The sequence below is a fragment of the Juglans microcarpa x Juglans regia genome, chromosome 8S (assembly GCF_004785595.1).
Source record: "Juglans microcarpa x Juglans regia isolate MS1-56 chromosome 8S, Jm3101_v1.0, whole genome shotgun sequence".
NCBI classification, from domain to species: Eukaryota; Viridiplantae; Streptophyta; class Magnoliopsida; order Fagales; family Juglandaceae; genus Juglans; species Juglans microcarpa x Juglans regia.
Window position 1 is genome coordinate 17,984,224 of NC_054609.1, and position 21,222 is coordinate 18,005,445.

The 21,222-nt window shown below is 33.6% G+C and overlaps 1 protein-coding gene across 1 annotated transcript; it reads right to left on the bottom strand.

Moving 5' to 3' along the window:
* Window positions 1–371: 371 nt before the first annotated feature.
* Window positions 372–10,011, bottom strand: LOC121244610 (protein APEM9). The gene is made up of 8 exons (XM_041142759.1): window positions 9,722–10,011; window positions 8,146–8,205; window positions 7,798–7,971; window positions 6,005–6,082; window positions 4,368–4,653; window positions 1,323–1,681; window positions 666–836; window positions 372–531 (listed from the first exon to the last, which is right to left on the bottom strand). Exons 2-7 carry the CDS (start codon window positions 8,199–8,201, stop codon window positions 707–709), a joined length of 1,083 nt encoding a protein of 360 aa, XP_040998693.1. The 5' UTR covers window positions 8,202–8,205; window positions 9,722–10,011; the 3' UTR covers window positions 372–531; window positions 666–706.
* Between the last annotated feature and the right edge of the window lie 11,211 nt (window positions 10,012–21,222).

Consider the following 21,222-nt stretch of genomic DNA (forward strand, 5'->3'; position numbering starts at 1 on the left):
ATTGCTTGGCTGTAGCCTAGCATGACTCTAAAAGAAAAAATGTCCGCAACAGAGTGTCGTGACCCCAACAAACCATCTATAACTTTGATATAATAAAAAGAATGGTTACATACACTAAGAAATTATACAAAATTAAACCCACAAACTGACGTAGATTCGTGTGATCCATTAGATTTACTTTACAATACAAGTAACTTTACATCAATTTGTATTTATTTTTGTGTAATTCTATTATGGCTAAAATATCTCCCTATAATAAACCATGCACCTAACTTTGAAAAATAAATTTGATGAAACTTGTAATGCGCACAGAAAAATAAAATAAATAAAACTATGGTAATGACACTTGCGAAAAGAAAAAGCAAAGTCCCTTGACACTGCAGACGTTGCAGGATATATATTACTGAACTTCTCACTTCGTTTATTCATTACAACCATGAAAATTTATGCAGAACAAGGAGATTTTATGGTGAATTGTACTCCCCAATTCATCTAATTTATTGCCACAAAACCTTGCACAAAGAATTGCACCTGTTCGTTAAACAGAACTTTGTATCAGTTCATGGATATGATTTCATGGCATCTTGACCAGAAAAACGAAACACAAGAACCGAGTATGAAAATATCATCGGCTCGGTTGTTCCATAAAAGATGTGTGTTTATACCTGTATGAGAGACCTAAAATGGGAAATTACGGTAAATCTCATCACTGCCCTCCACGTGTTGCAGCGGCGAGAGGTTGAACAGATGCTAGAGGATTCACTTGGTACGAAAACGCAAGCTGCCACAAATCTATCACGGCCCTCTTCAAGAACAGTACATGTCTTCCAGCAAACCTGAAACAAAAACATTTTAGTAAATCACCTGAACTCTTCACAGTTAAATTAGATTAGCTTTCAGCCTCTTCAATTCTATTGAGGGTTTTCTCAGCTATACAGTGTATTTTGAGCAGTTTAAACAGAGCAATAATCAGTTATATTTATTATTATTATTATTATTTATTTATTTATTTATTTGTGTGTGAAGACAACATCTTGGATTGGGAGATTATCCAACTGCTGTGTCACAACTTTCAGCATAAGAACATTGATAATTGTAACAGAAACCTATTAAACAGGCTTTACTAAATATGAAAAACAGGCTAAACAATTAGTTTAGAAAAAGGGAATCTTAAACAGTTTTACTTTCATTTTGGGAGAGACACAGCTGCAAGCCAAAACCCAAGTATGATTTTAAACTAAAAGTAGAAAAGGAATATATTTTATAATCTGTGACTTTGGAATCCTACATACATGTAGACCAGAAAGAAGAGAATATAGTACCTCTTCAAAATAGCCTTTTTCTTTCGGACAACATGGCACATGAGCAAGATCAAACAGCCCAGGAAAATTTTCCCATTCGATACAACCAATCGAGCATTACCAAACTTCAAAGTGATGGTACGAAACCACCAGAAACATGGTTCTATCCGTTCAGAGAATTTTAAAACTGCTTGTTTGGCAACACTCCCTTGATTAGGTTGGTATTTGGCATTCAATGCTTTTTGAGAACCCTCAGGTACATTCAGTTCTTTCAGTGATGAGAAACGAGCATCATGATTATCTCCCGCCAAAATTGAGGGTCCTTGTGACAAGTTGGTGGCTTTAATAGAATGAAGGGAATGTAATTTCCTCAGAAGTACCTATAATAAAGGACATGGGAAAATATAAGAACTAATATTTTTTTTAATCAATTGATAAAACAATCTGATGTTTTCAGCCATTTGGAAAAACATGGAAATGAAATAATATTATTTGAATTTCCATGAAGAATGTATATCAACTCACTCATGAAACACAGAGTCATCACCAAGACTAGGAAATATTATCCCAATTACAAACTGGCCTTGCTTGAAAATACAGTATGAAATAGCTAAAAACATATTTTATCTACTATAAATGTAATAATAACTTAATAAGGATAGTATGAAATCCCTAATCCGTGAATTTACTATTATCAATATGTAAGGAAAAAAAAAAAAAAAACTTTTCAAATGACACCAAAAGACAAATAAAGGCAATTCGTAGAAGGTTATCAAAATTTAGGCTTCAAGATAAATCGACGAAGGGTTTTCTCAGTTAACTATAAAATCAAACTGAGAAATGTAGCTTTTGATAAATGGTAAAAATAAATAGTAACAAGGAACATGTTCTGTTATATGTTTGTATTTCTACAACTGAAGGGGGAAACATGAGTAAAATTTAGTGACATGATTCTTTTTTATACAACTACATTTAAAGTTCAATAAAGGCATATCCAGAAGGTATACAAGACCCCTGCAAAGAAATACTTTCCATGAAATGATAGGAAGAAATAATGATTAACGATTTTCGCAAAAGAAGGGAAATTGATAAAGTAATTTGTGAGAATAAAGATGAAATGGTAATATTTGCCTCTTCTTATCGGCTTGAGCTTTTGAGACAAGTAGTGATTTAACATGGTACAAAACAAAAGTCTTAAGTTCGAATCCTAAATCAACACTCCCCCCCACAACCCCCCCCCCCCCCCCCCCCCAAAAAAAAAAAAAAAATCAATTAAGGGGATGTTTGGATACCATTTTCATCCCATCCCATCTAATCTTATCTCATCTTATTTCCTTCCCAAACATCATTCAAACACGAACACTTTCAAACTAATCATTACAACTTTTTTAAACTAATCATTACAATTTTTTCAAATGTTTAAAAAATAAATAAAAAACAATCAACTTTTTCAAATCTCAAAACAAAAATTATATTTTAACAATATTTTAACTTTATAATATTTCTTATTTAATTTTTTCTCTCTCATTTCCCAAAACCCAAAAAATATTTAACTCAAACTATCTCACTACTATTCACAAACCATCTTACTATTATTCACAAAATTCTCATCTAATATCATTTTCCAAGCATCCTCTAAGTATTCGCATGTTGGACTCTATTTATTAAAGGAGAGTCTGACTCGCACATGAGATGAGTGTTAAAATACTAATTAAACAACTAAATGCACCCATTCCCATCAGCTTGACCCCTTGAGACAAGTACATAAATACTTGATAAGGATGACAATAGCAAAGATGATGGGGGATAAGACGGAGTTGCAATAGTGGGGGTATGGGCACCAACAGAACGAGACATCAGATAGATATAACAATGCAAAAAATAAATAAATAAACATCAATTAAGTGCAGACCATTTTTAAGGTATGCTTCTGATTCCCTACTTATTTTCATGTTCGTGTGTGTGTGTGTCCGTTAAAAAGTCAAAATGAACATAAAATTTACTGAAGCGTACCGAAAAGCAACCGCAAATATTTACATAAGGGAAAATGTTGAAGGTAACACAAAAAAAAATGACTGCTCTGAAGTTGAAATGCACATTTACATACCCAAAATTTGCTGAAGTTTACATATAAGAACCGCACATATTTACATAAGGGAAAAAGTTGATGGTAAAACTAGAAAATGACTGGTAAGCTCATACATGTATGTGCCCGCATGTCCAAAAAAATGTCAAAGTTTGAAATGAACGTTAACATGCACAAATACTGAATTTTTCAGATAACCAACTCCACATGTTTACATGATGGAAGGTTTTTTTTTTTTTTTTTTATATGTCAAGGAACCTCTCCAAGGCAGGGCCTTTCGGACCCACCCATGCAGAGTAAACCCCGGTCCCACGCACCGCACTGTGGAAGTTTCCCTACATGGAACTAGTTAAAACACTAGCTTTTTACCAAGGGGTGTGGCCCCAAAGGATTGTTTGCATCCATGAGGTGTTGAACCTTGGACCTTGAAGGGAATGATACCCCAAAACCAAGGCCAAGGCCTTCACCACTTGGGCCAACCCGTAGGGGTTTGATGGAAGTTTTTGAATGTGAAACTTTAAAATGACCGGAAGAAATACCATCAGTTAACCCCCAAAAGAAGATGAGAACAATGAAACAAATGAAGTGCAACATTTTAGCCCTTAAATCGCTACCTACCCTTTTTACTCTTAAGGTTGACTATGTCAAATAGCAATTGCACATCCCACATGAACAGTTCAACATTAACATATAATGTTTGGTGAAGGCTTTCTACTGAAGAGCAGGTCCTCATAGTTGATGAGCCAAATCTTATGCGAGAAAAGAGTCAACAACAAATCATGAACCATAGGAATAGTATCAGTCAATCTAAAAAATGGTAATTCTCATTAATACTTGAATTCTATAGCTTAGTCCAACAATGATATCAAATGTCATGAAAACAGTCCATGAACACAGGATGTCATGGCAAATCCAAAAACCAACACAGTTCATTCCAGTAAAGGGTGACTCCAACTTAGATCTATGATAATATAAAATACCTGTCGTTTTTCCTCAGGTAGTGCAGCTTTCTCAACCAATGAGATGGCAAATTCGAAATCATTTAAAACTGTTGCAAGAAGGGTCACGGCATAGACCTCGACAACTTCAAAATATTCATCAACTCCTAGAATAAAACGCCTGTCATGTCTTGGGATACAATCTACATTTGCTTCTGCATCAACAAGAACATAGTATCTTTCATCTATAGATCTCCACTTGCTAAGGAAATCCTCAAGAAATTCCCGAACACCAAAAGAAGAACCTTCTGATATCTGAAAGCAAACCCTGAAAGGACAAAAAAAATGACAAAAGGTTTGACAACCACTCTTTTGAAGTATAGACATTACTTCCTTCCAAGAATATGTTTTGCCAAAACTATGATACATGCCCAACATAAAAAAACTGATTTACCCACGTCCTATGCACAACAGAATGGTGTACAATATGTCTATAAATCCCAGACACTAGAAAACGCATTTATAAAAAACAGAAACCCGAGAACATATTAGCCAGTCGATCCATCCCAATGCTACAGGTATACCTCACTAAGAAGCAACAGAGACCTTACTTTGCCTGACATGCAAAGAATGAAAAGAATTACATAAATCCACAGGTAAGCCATGTTCCATGACCTAAGTTTTAGAGATTGAATTAAACTTACATGTAAACCATAGCACATGCTATAAATCAAACCCCATGAATAGTAGTTAACAGAAGAGCATAATGCTTCAATACAAGTTTTTGGAATTTGACTACTTTGTCTTCTTAGGCATATGCATGAAGAAAAAATTCAGAGAAAATGTTGTGAGAATTAATGTTCTCTGCTTTTGCTAAGCAGTTATTTCATTGAAAAACACAAAAGGTGCAATCCAGGTACACGGGATGTATACAAGAAAAAAGGATATCTAGAAGTAGATAGGTACTTTTCTCAGAATTAACAGAATCATTAATTCTAAATATGAGAACTAGTGATTCTCTTACTCCAATGGACTTTTCTCAGATTTCTATGCCTTTGGTATGTAACTTTAAAAGCCAAAAGGACAACTCTTCCAGAATTTATTAATCCTTATTCTCTTTTGTAAGCCTTCATTGCACTTATGTACATCTACAGGCCTTCAGCCCCAAACCCAATTTTCTTTCAGGAATATACTTCGTTTATTTCCTTAAGATAAGTTTTAAATGAAAAACATAAAATATTTTTTTGATAAGTAAAAACCACCACAAATATCAATTACAGTGAAATTAGAAGTGATAAATGTTTACTTTAAAATCTGATATTTAAAGAACTTCTTCTAAAAAGGGAAAAACAAAAGAAAGAAAGAAGTTCCTTGAACAACTGTGGTACTAGACAGCTGAATAATCCTAAAACCTCCTTAGACATTTTTACAAATAACTTTATTTTCAGTAGATAATTACAAACAAAAATACTCTTGAGAATAGCCATTTATGGACATTCTAACCACGTTATGGCTGCTTTGACAAAATTAATGTTTAAGCCCAAGCTTATTTTTAATAAATTTAAGGTCAAACAACCACTCACACATAAAGATAAAACAGTTGTATCTGTGTGTCAAATTTATATCGCACGGAGAATTTAGAATATAGGAAAAGTAACATGTACAAGAGATAAATGTACCCAGTAAGCAGAACTTGAACAGGGATAGCAGTGACAAGAACATAAAGTAGTTTAAGCTGATTCAGAATTTCTGATGACCTGCATGAACCCAAAGAAACTATGAATAATATTTTAAGAAATACATAATATGTAGCATTTGTGCAAAACCAAATACTTCATTAAGGGGTAGTTTATGAATTTCATTAGTTTTGTATGTTTTATTTTTAATTTTCATTGGTCCCTTTTTATGGCTTTAAAGAAGTGTTAGAAACAGTATTAGGGGCTCAGAATTAAGGAGTAACAATGCCCATACCTCCTATCCAAAAAAAAAAAAAAAAAACAATGCCTATACCTAGTTCTATTCGGATTAGCCCAAAAGGGTCCAAGAAAAATTAGAATCCTAGTAGAATAAGAATTTCTAATCAGATAAAAAAGTGTTAGGTCTACACACATATCTTACACAAGGAAGTTTACACGCTAACAAGGCTTAATGTAATACGTTAGATCTACTTTAAAATAAAAAGAGTTTTACAAACTGATGGATCTCATATTAAACCATGTCAGTGCATAAACTTCCTCGTGTAAGATTTCTGTGTAGACTAAGCATTTCTCCCGAAGAAAACTCTAAAATTCTCGGGTAAATATGCCCAAAACCTTATTATTTCAACCCAGCCACAATTCCCCTTCCTGCTGCATCTTTTCAAACCCCAAAACTCAGAGAATTTCATAAAATCATAGCCCTTTTCCTCCCTTAACATAAGCCTCGTCCACTGGCCTCCCTTTTGGTGATTTAGGCAAGTATTTTCAACTTTTTCAAGTCTTCTCCTTCAAGATCCAAGTTTAGATGTCAAATAACCTTCTAATCAATTTCAATATCTTTCTTGAATGGTTTTTGTCATGAAAACCGGTGCAAGATCCAATCATTCACACCAAATTCACAAGACCTCAATACTCATTTAGTCTTGATGTTATTCTTAGTGTTTCAATTAAAAACCTGTTAGGTAAAAACCTTGATTCACACCTACAGTATGATTTTAGCAAGTTATTGTAGAGTTGATGATTTTAAATAGAAAAAGGGTGAAAAAAAACGTTTTAACAGTGCTGTTTGGCCTTCTAAAGATCTGCCAACAATATCACTGCAAGGCCTATATCATTTAAAAACTCATTTAAAAACAAATCCCATCATCCCCAGTTTTTTTCCTGAATATGGGCCTCTAAAGCTTCTGTTTTTTTCTCATGGCAAGGCCTAGATATCATTTAATAGAAAAAAGACCGATTGAACCACCTAATAAACCCCAAAAACATTGGGCAAAAAGCCATCAACTGTACAAACCCCTTCAAATAAGATGGCTCTGGCTGGTTTGGCAAGTGAGAGTATCTCAAGTACTCTCATTACTATTATTTACTTTATTATTATTTTCACCTACTTTTCTACTATTCATTACTTTTCACCTACTTTTACTACTATTTAATATTTTATTATTACTTTTTCACTACTATTCACAAACATTCTCAACACTTCTCAGGTATTCTCAACAACTATAAACTACTCCAACGGACCTTCATGCTCTTTTTTTTTTCTGTTTCCGAAAAACAATGAAAGTTTTTTTATCAAGTAAACTCTAGGAGTACAAAGGATGCTGCCATGTGTACTCATCCAATCGCACAGTATCATCAATAACATGGATTTAACTGAATTCTAGCTAACACCTTCGATGGTACGACAAATGAATTGAAGTTTAATTAAATCAAATTCCCTATTTTTGGGTTTACAATCACATACTTAATCTACGAATAGAGGGAATTAAAATTACCTTCCAAGTTCCTTCAAGGACTGCACCAACACCATACCAGTCGACTCTAACATGTCGTAGAATTCAACATCTTCTCCAGCTTCAATGCCTTCGTTATCGTTATCGTTGCAAAGACGCTTTAGTATCGATGAAGCTAAGGATGCCGCCTCCTCATACATTGAGCACACTAGGTAGCTGTAACCGCAACAAGATCAACAATATCACAAAACTTATGGCAATGTGTGCTTCCATTCTTTGAAAAAAACGTTTCAAAAAACAAAAATGAAAATTCTTCGAACTTCTTTCGTTCTCGAGCAGGATATGTCTAATTTTAAGAAGCAATAACAAAAGGAAATTACACCAAATTACCTCTCGGATCGCTCGATTTCTTCCCAAATTGCTGTACTTGATGTAGTCTCGGCCATCTTTCTCTGGTTGAGATGGAGGTAGTGAAGGTGAAAATGTCAACAGAAAATGGAGTGCATGAAGAAGTGCAAGAAAAATTATAGGAACTTCAAACTGAAAACAGAGTGCAAGAAAATATTTTGGGCCAAAAGCCAACTATGTTTAATTGGTATCTTAATAAATAACCCTCTTCTTGTTTGTTTAATCATCCTCTCATCATATGCTAGACTGATTATTATATATGTGTGTGTCCCTCTTTTCTTCAATGGAACCATTAATTGTTAGCAGATAAAATGAACCCAAAGTATATTTTATCTTTGCAAACTCGGATTCAACTGCATCTCATTCATAATTTTGTGCAATAGAATAAAGAAATCTAAACACTAATTGCAAAAGGCTAGAAGTATTATGATATTTTAGTGTATATTTGTTAGAATTGAGATAATTATAAACTAAACTGAAAGGCCAGTTACCTTGATGGTCTATGACTTTTCTGTCAGTACTTACAAACAAATTAGGAGTATTTCTTAAAAAGGAACAGGCCAAGCATGTCTTAAAACAACTTAATACCCACACAAGTATTACTTGCTCACACAATCAAGAGTTAGGCTACGTTTGGGTAGTGAGAATACCTGAGAAGTGTTGAGAATGTTTGTGAATAGTAGTGAAAAAGTAGTGAAAAAGTAATAATAGAATAATGAATAGTAGGTAAAAAGTAATGAATAGTAAAAAAGTAGGTGAAAAGTAATAATAAAGTAAAGAATAGTAGTGAGAGTACTTGAGGTACTCTTGGTACCCAAACGTAGCCTTAAACATGACTACTGCTATTACTAGACCTGGGTCTTGATATACTTTCCACACCCATCAAAAATTGAATTTTTTAAGGACATTTTCTCTTTTAATTAAAAGTACTAGGGGGCTATTTAGTAACTGCACTAAAAGTTAGCGTCAATCTACTTAATTTGCCTTTGAAATTTCAACCTCAATCCTTGTTCTCTCTCTTTCAGCAAATAAAAATGATAAGAATCTTGCTTGCCAGAGCAGTAGAAGAAAGGGGGTGGGTTGCAATAAATTATGGAGAATAGGAAAAGAAGACATTGTCAACCCCCCATCTTGGAGTTACAAATTGCAGGAAAAGGATCTTCATGATTCTGAACCCAGATCAGAAACTTCGTTGCTCTCCTCCGCATTAGCTCTCACATACTCAACATAACCCAGTTGTTTAGTTCATGCAAGATCCCAAGAACTCAAGCACAAGGTATGCAAAGAAAACAGCACCACTCCCACAAGGGAAGGCAGTTTGGGGGGATGGACTATGGAGACAAGAATCCGTTGGCAACAATAGATATTCCCCACTCTTCGGATGACCAATATTAAATTATTAATCAACAAATTTGACGCCTCACTGCCAACCAATACGCATTCACGAAAGACTCAGTGAAGCCCATCCCCCTCATTCCGAAAACCAACGGGGCGAGAGAGGAATAAAGAGATATAGTAAAACAGGGGAGAGATCAAGAGATTTAAGAGGGAGATTTACCTGAACAATAATGGGCAGAATCGGCAGTATCCTTAGGTTGAACGTGGCGGCACCTGGCGGCAGTGGCTGGACCTCAGAGGACGGCGACAAGAGCGGTGAGAGACTCGGAATACAAAGCCCTAACTTGTAAGAGAGGAAAAATCAGGGGATTTTATTCCCTGATGGAGAGGATTTGCATGATCAGGGGGCTTATACATACAGATGAGAAGCAGATGCTCGAGGCCGGGGGTGGTTTTTGAGCTACAGACTGCAGTATCAATCGTTGATCTGTAAGCTCAAGCCACTGTGCCGCTCGGTTTTGACCGAGCAACATTACCGCTTGACGTGGCATGAAACAAAGATCAAGTCTCCGTCACTTTATTTAACCTTTTTCACCGCTCAACACAATCCATTAGTATTCTCACGATAGTCTATACCTTCGCAATTGATTATTTCACCATTTAACTCGCAAACCGTTAATCAAACAAAGATCAAGCCTGTCATTTTAACGAAAACATAAGTATATTGAACAGAATATTCCTAAAAACCTTGTTTGTTTCCTGAGAAAACGGAGGTAAAATGGGCCAAAAAAATGAAGAAGAGTTCAAAAAGACTTCAACTTTCCACTGTCGAGAACGGGAAATTAAAATTTATTACAATAAAACCGAGCCAAACGAAACATAGGAGTACCATGTATACGGAAATAGTGCACGAAAACATACCGACTTTGAGCTATATTTTTAATCAGGGTGGTGTTACATTGCCGCTTGCGTTTGCCCGCTGCAAGTGATCGTTTGACATGTCATGCCACATGACATGCTACGTCACATAATATTATTTTAAAAAAAAAGGTTGAGTGAAATCTTTTGAGATATATTTTGAACACATTCAAAAATCAGACCCATCGCCTCCCATCGCCTTCCTCTCGTCGTCTCATTGCTGAACACCATTAGACCGTCACGAGTGCCTTCCGTCGTCGAAAATCTAGAGTGAGATTTAATGTGTAAAACAAGGCATAAAGTATCTAGGTTTACCCGTCCCACCAAAAAGTAGGTTTCTCTCCGATCTCTAAAAAGAAGGCATAACCAAAATTTTCGAAAACTAATGTAACTCATGGCAGGGTATATGCTACCATGTGATTAATCACAAGTTTCAGTCACGTGAAAATTCACAAGTTTTCATCGTAAGTTAATCAAAGCTTTAAGAATAGCCCAGGTAAGCCCAAAATTCAAGTAAAATTCAGTTTGTATGACTAAAATCAATTCACTAAAAGCAAGAAATATTATGTCGATGAGGTGAGTCCAAGTAAGCTCAAAACCAATTCGCACACAAGGTAAGCTCAACTCCCCTAACAAGTATCACAGATGAAGAACTTTCTTTTTTTTTCAAAAACACCTATAATTTTTACCTTAATGGTAGGTGCGTTGAATGGGGGGTGTTAAGGATCAAAATGTGTGTGTGTGATATGAAATGTAAAAAGTAGAATAGATTTTGATTTTTCAAAGAAATCAGCACCTCTAGAAGGATAAAACCTTGTATTGATGAATGATGCCCCACTACAGATTCTTCTGACAATTTAACAAAAAGGTAAAAACAGAAAGTAAAGTAAACGACAGATAAGCCCTTCATGGGCTGGATAGAATAACATAAGCGGACTAAACACAACTAAACAAATAATTGAAATAAAAGAGCAAGCCCATAGCAAGCCAGCCCACGATCCACAACTCCAGTCTAGCCCACGATCAATTACTTAGCCCATAACTCCCCTTCTTCTTGCTTCGTCTCTTCTTCCTACACGACTCTGAACCATCACAAGCTCTTAACAACATCTTCCCCTTAGTAGACCTTGCCCATAAGGTTGAGAAAATGCCGGCGAAGCTACTCCACAGTGACCCACGACGAGTCCTCTTCTGGTGAGCCATTCCATTTGATTAAGAATTCAATTAAAGCACGATTTTTGTGCTTTACCATTCGACGATCTAACACCCTTTCTGGTTCTATGCCCAGGGATCCATGCGGATCAAAGATGGCAGCTCTAGTGAGGGATGAACACTCGAACCGACGTGTTTCTTAAGAAGTGAAACATGAAATACATGATGAATCAAGGAGTCAAGGGCAACTCCAATCTGTAAGCAACTCCCCTAATTTTTTCCAAAACCTTGAAGGGTCCGAAAAAATAGGGGGAAATCTTGGAGCTTTGTCCTGTGGCTACACTTTGATGTTTGTGCTTCTGCAATTTGAGGTAAACCAGATCCCCAATCTTGAACTCTCTTTTAATATGGTGCTTGTCGTACTGTTTCTTCATAGACTCTTGGGTTGCTTGTAAATTCTTATTGAGTATTGTTATGTTTTGTTCCCTGGACTTTAGTTGAGAATCCACCTCCTCATTTTGAGTAGTTCCTGAGACATACTACACTAGAGTAAGGGGAACCCCATACAAAGCCTCAAAGGGGTAACTTTAGTGGAGGAATGGAGGTTGGTGTTGTACCATCATTCCCCCCACGGTAACCAAGTGGACCACTCATTTGGCCTGTGGTGCATGAAGCAATGCAGCGGTTCACTACCTCAGTCTGACCATCAGATTGTGGATGGTAGGTTGAGGAATAGGATAGTTTAGCACCTTGCAGCCTGAACATCTCCTTCTAGAAAGAGCTAGTGAAGATCACTTATCGGTCTAAGATTATAGTAGAAGGCATCCCATGCAACTTAAATATCTGTGAGAAGAACAGATTGGCCACTGTAGAGGCTGTGTATAGGTGTGACAAGGGAAGGAAGTGAGCATACTTTGTAAATCTGTCTACTACCACTAGGATTAGTAAGAACCCTTTTGAAATGAGCAGTGCCTCAATGAAATCCATTGAGATGTCAGTCCAACTTTTGGTAGAATTTGCAGTGGTTGGAGAAGACCAGCAGGGTGCAAGTTCTCGAATTTGCACCTTTGGCAAGTTGCACACTCCCTTATGTAGGTTTTAAGATCTTTTTTCATTCCATGCTAGAAAAAATCAGCCTTGACTTTATGTAAGGATTTTTTATACCCTGCATGTCCTTAATAGGGGTTGTCATGTCTATAATGCAACACTTGGGCCTTAAAAAAAATTTTTGACTTCGACTGAAAAACTAAAAAAAAAATAACCTGACTCTGACTTTGTTTTGTCAGAGTCGGAGTGGAGTTAGTGCGAATCCAGTCAAATTTTTGAACTTTTTATCAGTCATAGTTAAAGGCAACCCACCCCCTAAATGATGGTGGGAATGGAGGTTGGAGGTGATTTTAAAAATAATTAAAAATAAAAAATTTTAAGGTTTTAGGCTTACTTTTTTGTGTTTTAGTTAAGATTTTCTAGAAGACTATAATCTCATGTTGAAGTGTAATCTAAAAATGTAAAATCATTAGATGACATGTTATAATTAAAGGGTGTTTTACACCAAATTTTGATTGCAACTAATCTCTTTTTATATAAGTGTGTTAATAAACATATTAATAAATAAATTATTTTTTATATTTTTAGATATTAAAAAACCATTTAAAAGAGTTTATTACTGATAAATTGATCTGTAATACTGTTAATGTATACAAAAAAACTAAAAATATTAATACTTTTATTTATTTTGATTAATGTGGCATACTTTTTTCTTTGAATTTATGATTTTTTCTTTTATTGTTAGTGGGACAACACTAGTGCCAGTTTCCTCCATTTAAAATTTGAAGAAGAAAAAAACAATGATATTTACAAAATGTTGCGAAAGATAAGTACTCGCACCCTGAGGCAAGCATCATGAGAACAATAGTGCTCCATCCAAGTGAGCACCATGGGAGGAGCGTGAAGCTCGCCCTTTTGGCGAGCACCATAAAAGAGCATGAAGTTTTGCTTAGAGGCAAGCAAAAATGCACACACCCTAGGAGATGAGCAAACATGCTTACCATCGAGGTGAGCATGTGGTGGCAAAGTACTCCTCCTAGGCGAGCACCATGGATAGGCACGTAAAGAGTGCTCGCACTCAGGCTAGCACCATGGAGACCAAAGTTAGTCGCCCTTGAGGTGAGCGTTGTCGAGAGCAAAATGCTCACACCCCAAGTGAGCACTATCGAAAGTGAAAGTGCTCGACATCAACATGAGCACCACATAAACAAAAGTGCTCGTCACCTCGAGAAGCACCATAGGAAGCAAAATGCTCCTCAAAAGTGTCACATCATGTAGGGCCAATGAAAGATGGCAAAGTACTATCTCGAAAAATGGCCGATCTTGATGCATGAAAACATCGTGGTCTATCTGTGGGTAGATTTGGACTCATAGGGGTGTTGTGGGTTTATCCATGTGTCGACATCGACACACGACATTGTGTTGTTGTGGGCTCTGTGCCAAAGACCCACTACACTTCCATTGTCTTGTGTCTACGCACCAGAGACACACGGTACTTTTGTTGATTTGGTTTTGATTGTGCTAACCCAACCTTGGGTCACTGGTTCTCATACCAACTACACCACCATGGACTTGGTCTTGATGGTTCTCATGTCGACAACACCATCGTGGGTTTGCATCTATTCCATGATTGATTGAGAAATGAGTTAGAGATTTCTGGTTGTTGATTGGTTGGGTTGAATTGGATAATATATGTTTGTCTAATTTGATTTGGTGTAGGGATAATTTAATCTATTTGGATATATAACGGAGGTATTTATTTTAGCCTAACCCAAAAATTGTAGCAGGGGCACTCTAGTCATATTAGTATATATATGAGAATATTTCAATCTAACACGGATCAATAGAAGAGCATTTCGATCCAAGTGATTACATGAATTCCTATACCCTAGCCCTTAAACTGCTCATTTATTATAAATATATGTTTTCCCTTTTATTTATTTGCGTTATATTTTGGTTTTGAATATTTTTTTACTTTTTTTACTCCTTTTAATTCATTATTTCTATTTTAGTTTGACTATTTAGTATATTTTTATTCTTTAAAGTTTTCTTAGACAAGTGGTGTCAACATTGTTTACAATTTGCAGACTCTCTCGAGTCTATAGACAGGGGACTCTATGAAGTTAAAGAAAAATCATTTTGGGTAGAGTACAATTAATGAAATATTTATACGTCATAATTTGATTTGAAAAAAATAAATTTTAAAATTTAAAATTTATTAATTAAAACTTATCATTTAAATCAATATTAGCTCGAAAATAGAATAATTGATAGTTAAAAAGACCTCTCTCTCTCTCTCTCTCTCTCTCTCTCTCTCACAATCCAATATACCCCAAGTACATTCGAAACTCGTGACAGGTTTTACCTTGAAACTTCAATTGTATTTCGAAAGGTTCGTTGATATTTTCACAAGTAACTTTATTTTTAGTGGATAATTATATACCAAAAATACTTCTAAGAATAACCATTTATGGACATTCTAACCACGTTATGGTTATTTTGACAAAATTAATACTTGAGCTCAAGCTTATTTATAACAAATTTTAGGTCAAACAACCACTCACTCATAAAGATAAAACATTCCTATTTGTGTATCAAATTCATATCACATGGAGAATTTAGATTCTTAGAATATAGGAAAAGTAATATGTACAAGAGATAAATGTACCCAATAAGCATAACTTCTTTTTTTTTAATAAGAGAAGTAACTTCCATTGATAAATAAAGGAGATTATAGAAATTTGTCAAGCCAAAAGGCTTGAGAAAAAAAGTCTGGAATACAATTCCACCACACTCTAATATCATCCACATATTTCGCATAACGAGCTAATTTATGAGCTGCCCTATTACCTTCTCTATGAACATTAATTAAAATTACATTCAATAAAACATGACGAAAATATAAAGTAGTTTAAGTTGATTCAGGATTTCTTATGGCTTACATGAACCCAAAGAAATTACGAATAATATTTTAATAAATACATAACATGTAACATTTTTGCAACACCAAATACTTCATTAAGGGGTAGTTTATGAATTTTTTTAGTTTTGTATGTTTTATTTTTAATTTTCATTAGTACATTTGTATGGCTTTAAGCCTTTCAAAAAGTGTTAGAAATATTATTTGGGGCAAATTAAGGAGTAACAATGCCTAGACCTAGTTCTATTAAGATTAGCCTAAAAGGGTCTAAGAAAAATTAGAAATCCTAGTATAATAGAATTTTTTAATTAGATTAATAAGTGTTAGGTCTACATACAAATTTTATACAAAGAAGTTTACACGTTAATATGGCTTAATGTAATATTTTATATCTACATTATAATAAAAAGAGTTTTACAATCTAATAAATCATATTAAACTACGTTAATGTGTAAACTTTCTCGTATAAAATTTTGTGTCGACCAAATATTTCTCATGAAGAAACTCTAAAATTATCTTGCAAATGTGGCCATAACCCTACTATTTCAACCCAGTCATAATTCACCTTCCTACTAACCCCTTCAAACCCAAAAAGTCAAAGAATTTCTTAAAATTATAACAATTTTCCTCCCTTAACATAAACCTCGTCTGCTGCCTTCTCTCTGGGTGATTTAGGCAAGCATTCTCAACTCTTTCAAATCTTTTTCTTCAAAATCCAAGTCTAGATGTCAAATAAGCTTCTAATGATTTTCAATATATTTCTTGAATGATTTTTGTCATGAAAATCAGTGCAAGATCCGGTCATTCTTAGGGTTTCGATTAAAAACCTATTACATAAAAGTCTTGATTCACACCAATAACGCAATTTTAGCAAATTATTGCAAAGTTGATGATTTTAAATAAAATAAAATAAAAAAGATGAAAAAAAAAGTTTTGAACAATGTTGTTGGGCCTTCTAAAGATCTACCAACAATATCAGTAGAAGGCCTATATCATTTAAAAACAAATCCCCTCATCCCTAGTTTTTTGCATGAATATCGGTTTGTAAAGCTTATGTTTTTTCTCATTGCAACAATGGAACTAACTAATAAACCTCAAAAGCATTTCCAAAAGTGTTGGACAACCGCTAAGAAAGCCATTAACTGTACAATCCCCTTCAAAGAATATGGCTCTTAAACTCAACAACTATAAACTACTCCAATGGACCTTCATGCTCTTTTTGTTTTCTTCTTTTTATATTTTTTCAAAAGATAATAAATTTTTTTTATCAAATAAATTCTAGAAGTACAAAGAATGCTGCCACATGTACTCATCCAATCGCATAGTATCATCGATAATATGGATTTATCCGAATTCTAGGTCAATAGCCTCGATGGTATGACAAATGAATTCAAGTTTAAAATGAATCAAATTCCTTTTTTTTTTTTTTGGTTTACAATCACATATTAATCTAAGAATAGAGAGAATTAAAATTACCTTTCAAGTTCACTCAAGATCTGCACCAACACCATACCAATCGACTCCAACATACCATAGAATTCAACATCTTCTCTAGCTTCAATGCCTTTGTTATCGTCGCGAATACGCTTTAATATCAATTAAACTAAGGATGTCATCTCCTCATACATTGAGCACACGAGGTAGTTGCAAGTGCAACAAGATCAATAATATTATGAAACTTATGGCATTGTGTGCTTCCATTCTTTGATAAAAACGTTTCAAAAAATAAAAGTACTGAAATTTTTCAAGCTTTTCGGAGGAGAGTTTATCAAAAATAAAAACGAAAATTCTTTGAGCTTTTTTCATTCTAGAGCAAGATATGTCTAGTTCAGAAGCAATAAAAACATTAAAATTACACCAAATTACCTCTCAAATCACTCAATTTCTTCCCAAATTGCTATATTTGATGTAGTCTCAGTCATATCTATCTCTGTCAATACTTAATAGTCAATCATGGAGAACCGATAGGAATGTCAATCTTGACTTTGATTCTCCTCCTTCCATGATATAACCGGGTGAATCGATATGATAGCCTAGGTTTTTATATTGAACTGGTTCGTAAGACCCGAGTATAGAAAGTGAGCCTATTGTATGATAAAATGTACAAAGAGATACTAGGTTACAAACTAAAAATAAATAAATAAAGTTAGAAATTACACTAAAAAAAATGCATCCATTACAAAAGATTTCACAAAAATAAATTTACAAATTAACGTAGATTCATGTGATACGTTATATATACTTTACAATAATAGTAACTTTATATTCTGATATATCACATTAGTTTATAAACTTACTTTTATGAAATTTATTTGTGACTAAGTATTTTTCTAAAAAAATATAAAGTGATTGTGCATCACAAAACATTTCGATATCAGTACATTTCGGTGTACCATTTTGAGATAATTATTCTATGCATAGATTATATATATATCTATATATAAACAAATATATATATATATATATATTTAGAAAAACTATATTCCAAAATAACAAGATTATAGTTTTAAAAACATACATAGGTACTACCTATATACGTACATACCTATGTACATATATACATACATAAAGATATATATACGTATATACATTTATACCTACATACATGCATACATACATACCTATATACATATATAAATACATACATATATTCATACATAAGTACATGCATACATACATGCATACTTACATATATACATACATACCTACATCTATACATACAAACATATCTGTAAAGTATGTACATAAATCGTATGTATGTATACATATATATATGCATACATACATCCATACATACACATGTATACATACATACTAGCATACATACGTATATATGTAGTTCTAAAAATAAGAAACATACATATGTAGTTTCAAAAACAAGAATATATACATACATATATACATGCCTAAAAAACTTAATAATATTTTTTAATACAAGTCTTAGAAATATACATATTTGAAAAACTTAATAATATATACATACGCAAATACATACATACATACATACCTACATGTATACATACATATGATACATAGATTCATGTAATACATTAAATCTGTTTTACAATGATAGTAACTTTATAATCTGATATACCATTCTGAGATAATTGTTTTATGCAAAAATTGCATATATATAAACAATTATATATACATAAAAATTATATTCCAAAATAACAAGAATATAATTTTAAAAAACATACACAAATGTATAAATACATACATATTTATACACATACTTACGTACATAGGTACATACATACATACATACATACGTAAATACATATATATGTACATACATCTATACATGCTTATATACATATGTACGTACGTACGTATATACAAGCATGTATATTTACATACATACATACATACCTACATCCATACATACATACGTATGTACATACATATCTAAAAAGTATATACATAAATACATACAAGTATATGTACGTATGTACGTACGTACGTACATACATATATATATGAATAAATATATATGTACGTACATACATACGTACGTACGTACGAAATCATTCCTAACTACTATTTGTAATTTTTCTCATCTCATATTCAAACAAAAATAAAATCATTACAACTTTAACCTGCTTTACAAAAGGGCATTGAGAAGCTGGAAAGTCAAATACTTTTTGTCTGAAATATTTTCTTTTGGTGGCATGAGCGGAAGAAATGGAGAAATTGTGAAGCAAAATAAAATAATGAAAAATAACATGCATAGAATTACATTTCTAGCTTGATACACTACTTCAGAAAAAATTAATGAGATCTCTTGATAGTTTAAAAGAACAATATCCTCTCCAAAATGGCAACACGAAAGAGCAATAGACATTAATTCTTTTTATAGGTAGAACAACAAAAATTAAATTATTTACGAAAACCAGCTTTAAATTAAACTATTAATATTACGCGAACAAAGTGTACCAACGAAAAGGGTGGCAAATATAATCTTAATTTGTTAAAATTATTAGACTGTTTATGCAAGTGAACCGTTTTTGGGCCATAGATGCAGCACCAATTTGCTTGTACATAAATAATTGAAGGAAAACTGTAAACGATTTTTTGGTAAATTCAAACAGAACTAGGGGACAAACACGCATGAAATCAACCAAATGAAAACGGGAAAGAAAAGGAAAATCCATAAAAAAAAAATAAAAACATAAATAAGATTATTCTGGGAGCAAGGAACAAACCTGTAACACAAGGCTCGAGCTACAACAGAGTGAACTGTGGAGTGTGGAGATGGCAACTGTGGCATCGACATTGTAGTGTGAAGAGTCGAGATCACTGAGAGCAAAAATTGATTTTGAGAACAAGAAATCCAATTTCGAATGAAGGGGGAGAAGTAGAACCCGATAAATTATAGTTTTGTCTTTCACTTTTCAACATATCTACGAAAATGCCATGCATGAAGATGAAGTGATCTCAGAATGAAGACCACTATGTATTTAGGGGTTGATGTTGTGAATCTAGTATATTTTACGCATGTTGCGAATCTAGTGTATTTAGGGATTGATGTTGTGACTCTGGTGTATTTTAGGTTGCTCTATAAATAGTTGATTTGGTGTAATTTCTCATTTCTCTTTTGTTGCACAAACAAAGACAGACCATAATATTTTTAGATTGAATCATCTAAGAGCAAGATTACTAACACACAACTCATTCAGGGTAATAGTATGCACTAAAACTGTTTTCAATTGGGTCTCAACTATTTTTTTATGTAAAAAACAGGAGAAAACTTGTTTTTGTATTGTATTGTTTTGCTTAGTTCTTTTTTGTAATGGAACAGTTGATGAGTCAAACCATGTCTAAACCTTGCTAGTTTCTTAACATTATGGAATCATGAAGTTTCTCCAAGTGCAAGTTCAAGAAGATCTTTTACACTGTATTTCAAATTGTATGTTCTCACAAGTTAATTTGCTCATGGCTATCAAGTATTTGTCAAAATGTACAGAAAAATAGTTAATATATATATATATATATATATATATTAAAAGACATAAGATCTAACGTAAATGCATATAGAGGGGGGGAGATGGTGTAAAAATAGTGTACACATATAGAGGGGTTGAGAATTATTAGAAGAAATAGCTAGAGAGCACCCCTGGCATTAGCATGTAGTAGTACTCCCAACCACTATAAATATTTAGAATTTAAGTGGGTGTATATATCATATCTAATTCATTGACTTGAAATATTCAGTGAAATATTCATTAATTTTAAACACGGTTGTTGAAGGATTATTTTATTTTTGTTTGCAACAATATGGAATGTAATGGTATTAGAGCTATAAATGAGTCAGTCCATTTGATAGTCTGCTCGATACTTGCTTGGTTAAACTTGAATCGAACTCGACTCGTGGAAAAAAAAAAAAAAAAAGAAGCTCACCCACGACAGTAGATACCTGCTCGATTAGCAAATGATATATACCCGACTAAACTCGACTCGGCTAAAACTCGTTAAGGTATGCTCATTTATGCTTAGCTCATTTATATATTGATAAATGTGTACACACACACACATATCAGTTAATAATATTAGCATAACACCTTTTATAGTTAGATATATAATATATAATCTAATTGTTTTTGCCTATATATATTTTTTATAAGTATTGCTTATGTTTTTATATCGAATATACATCATAGATATTTTATAATTTATATAATAGC

Excerpts from the sequence above, each read along its gene's own strand:
- LOC121244610 (XM_041142759.1), bottom strand. The coding sequence starts at position 8,201 with ATGGCCGAGACTACATCAAGTACAGCAATTTGGGAAGAAATCGAGCGA. Across the intron at positions 6,083-7,797 it reads TCCTTGAAGGAACTTGGAAG|GTCATCAGAAATTCTGAATC; the intron begins GTAATTTTAATT and ends GGGTTCATGCAG. Across the intron at positions 4,654-6,004 it reads GTTCAAGTTCTGCTTACTGG|GGTTTGCTTTCAGATATCAG; the intron begins GTACATTTATCT and ends TTGTCCTTTCAG.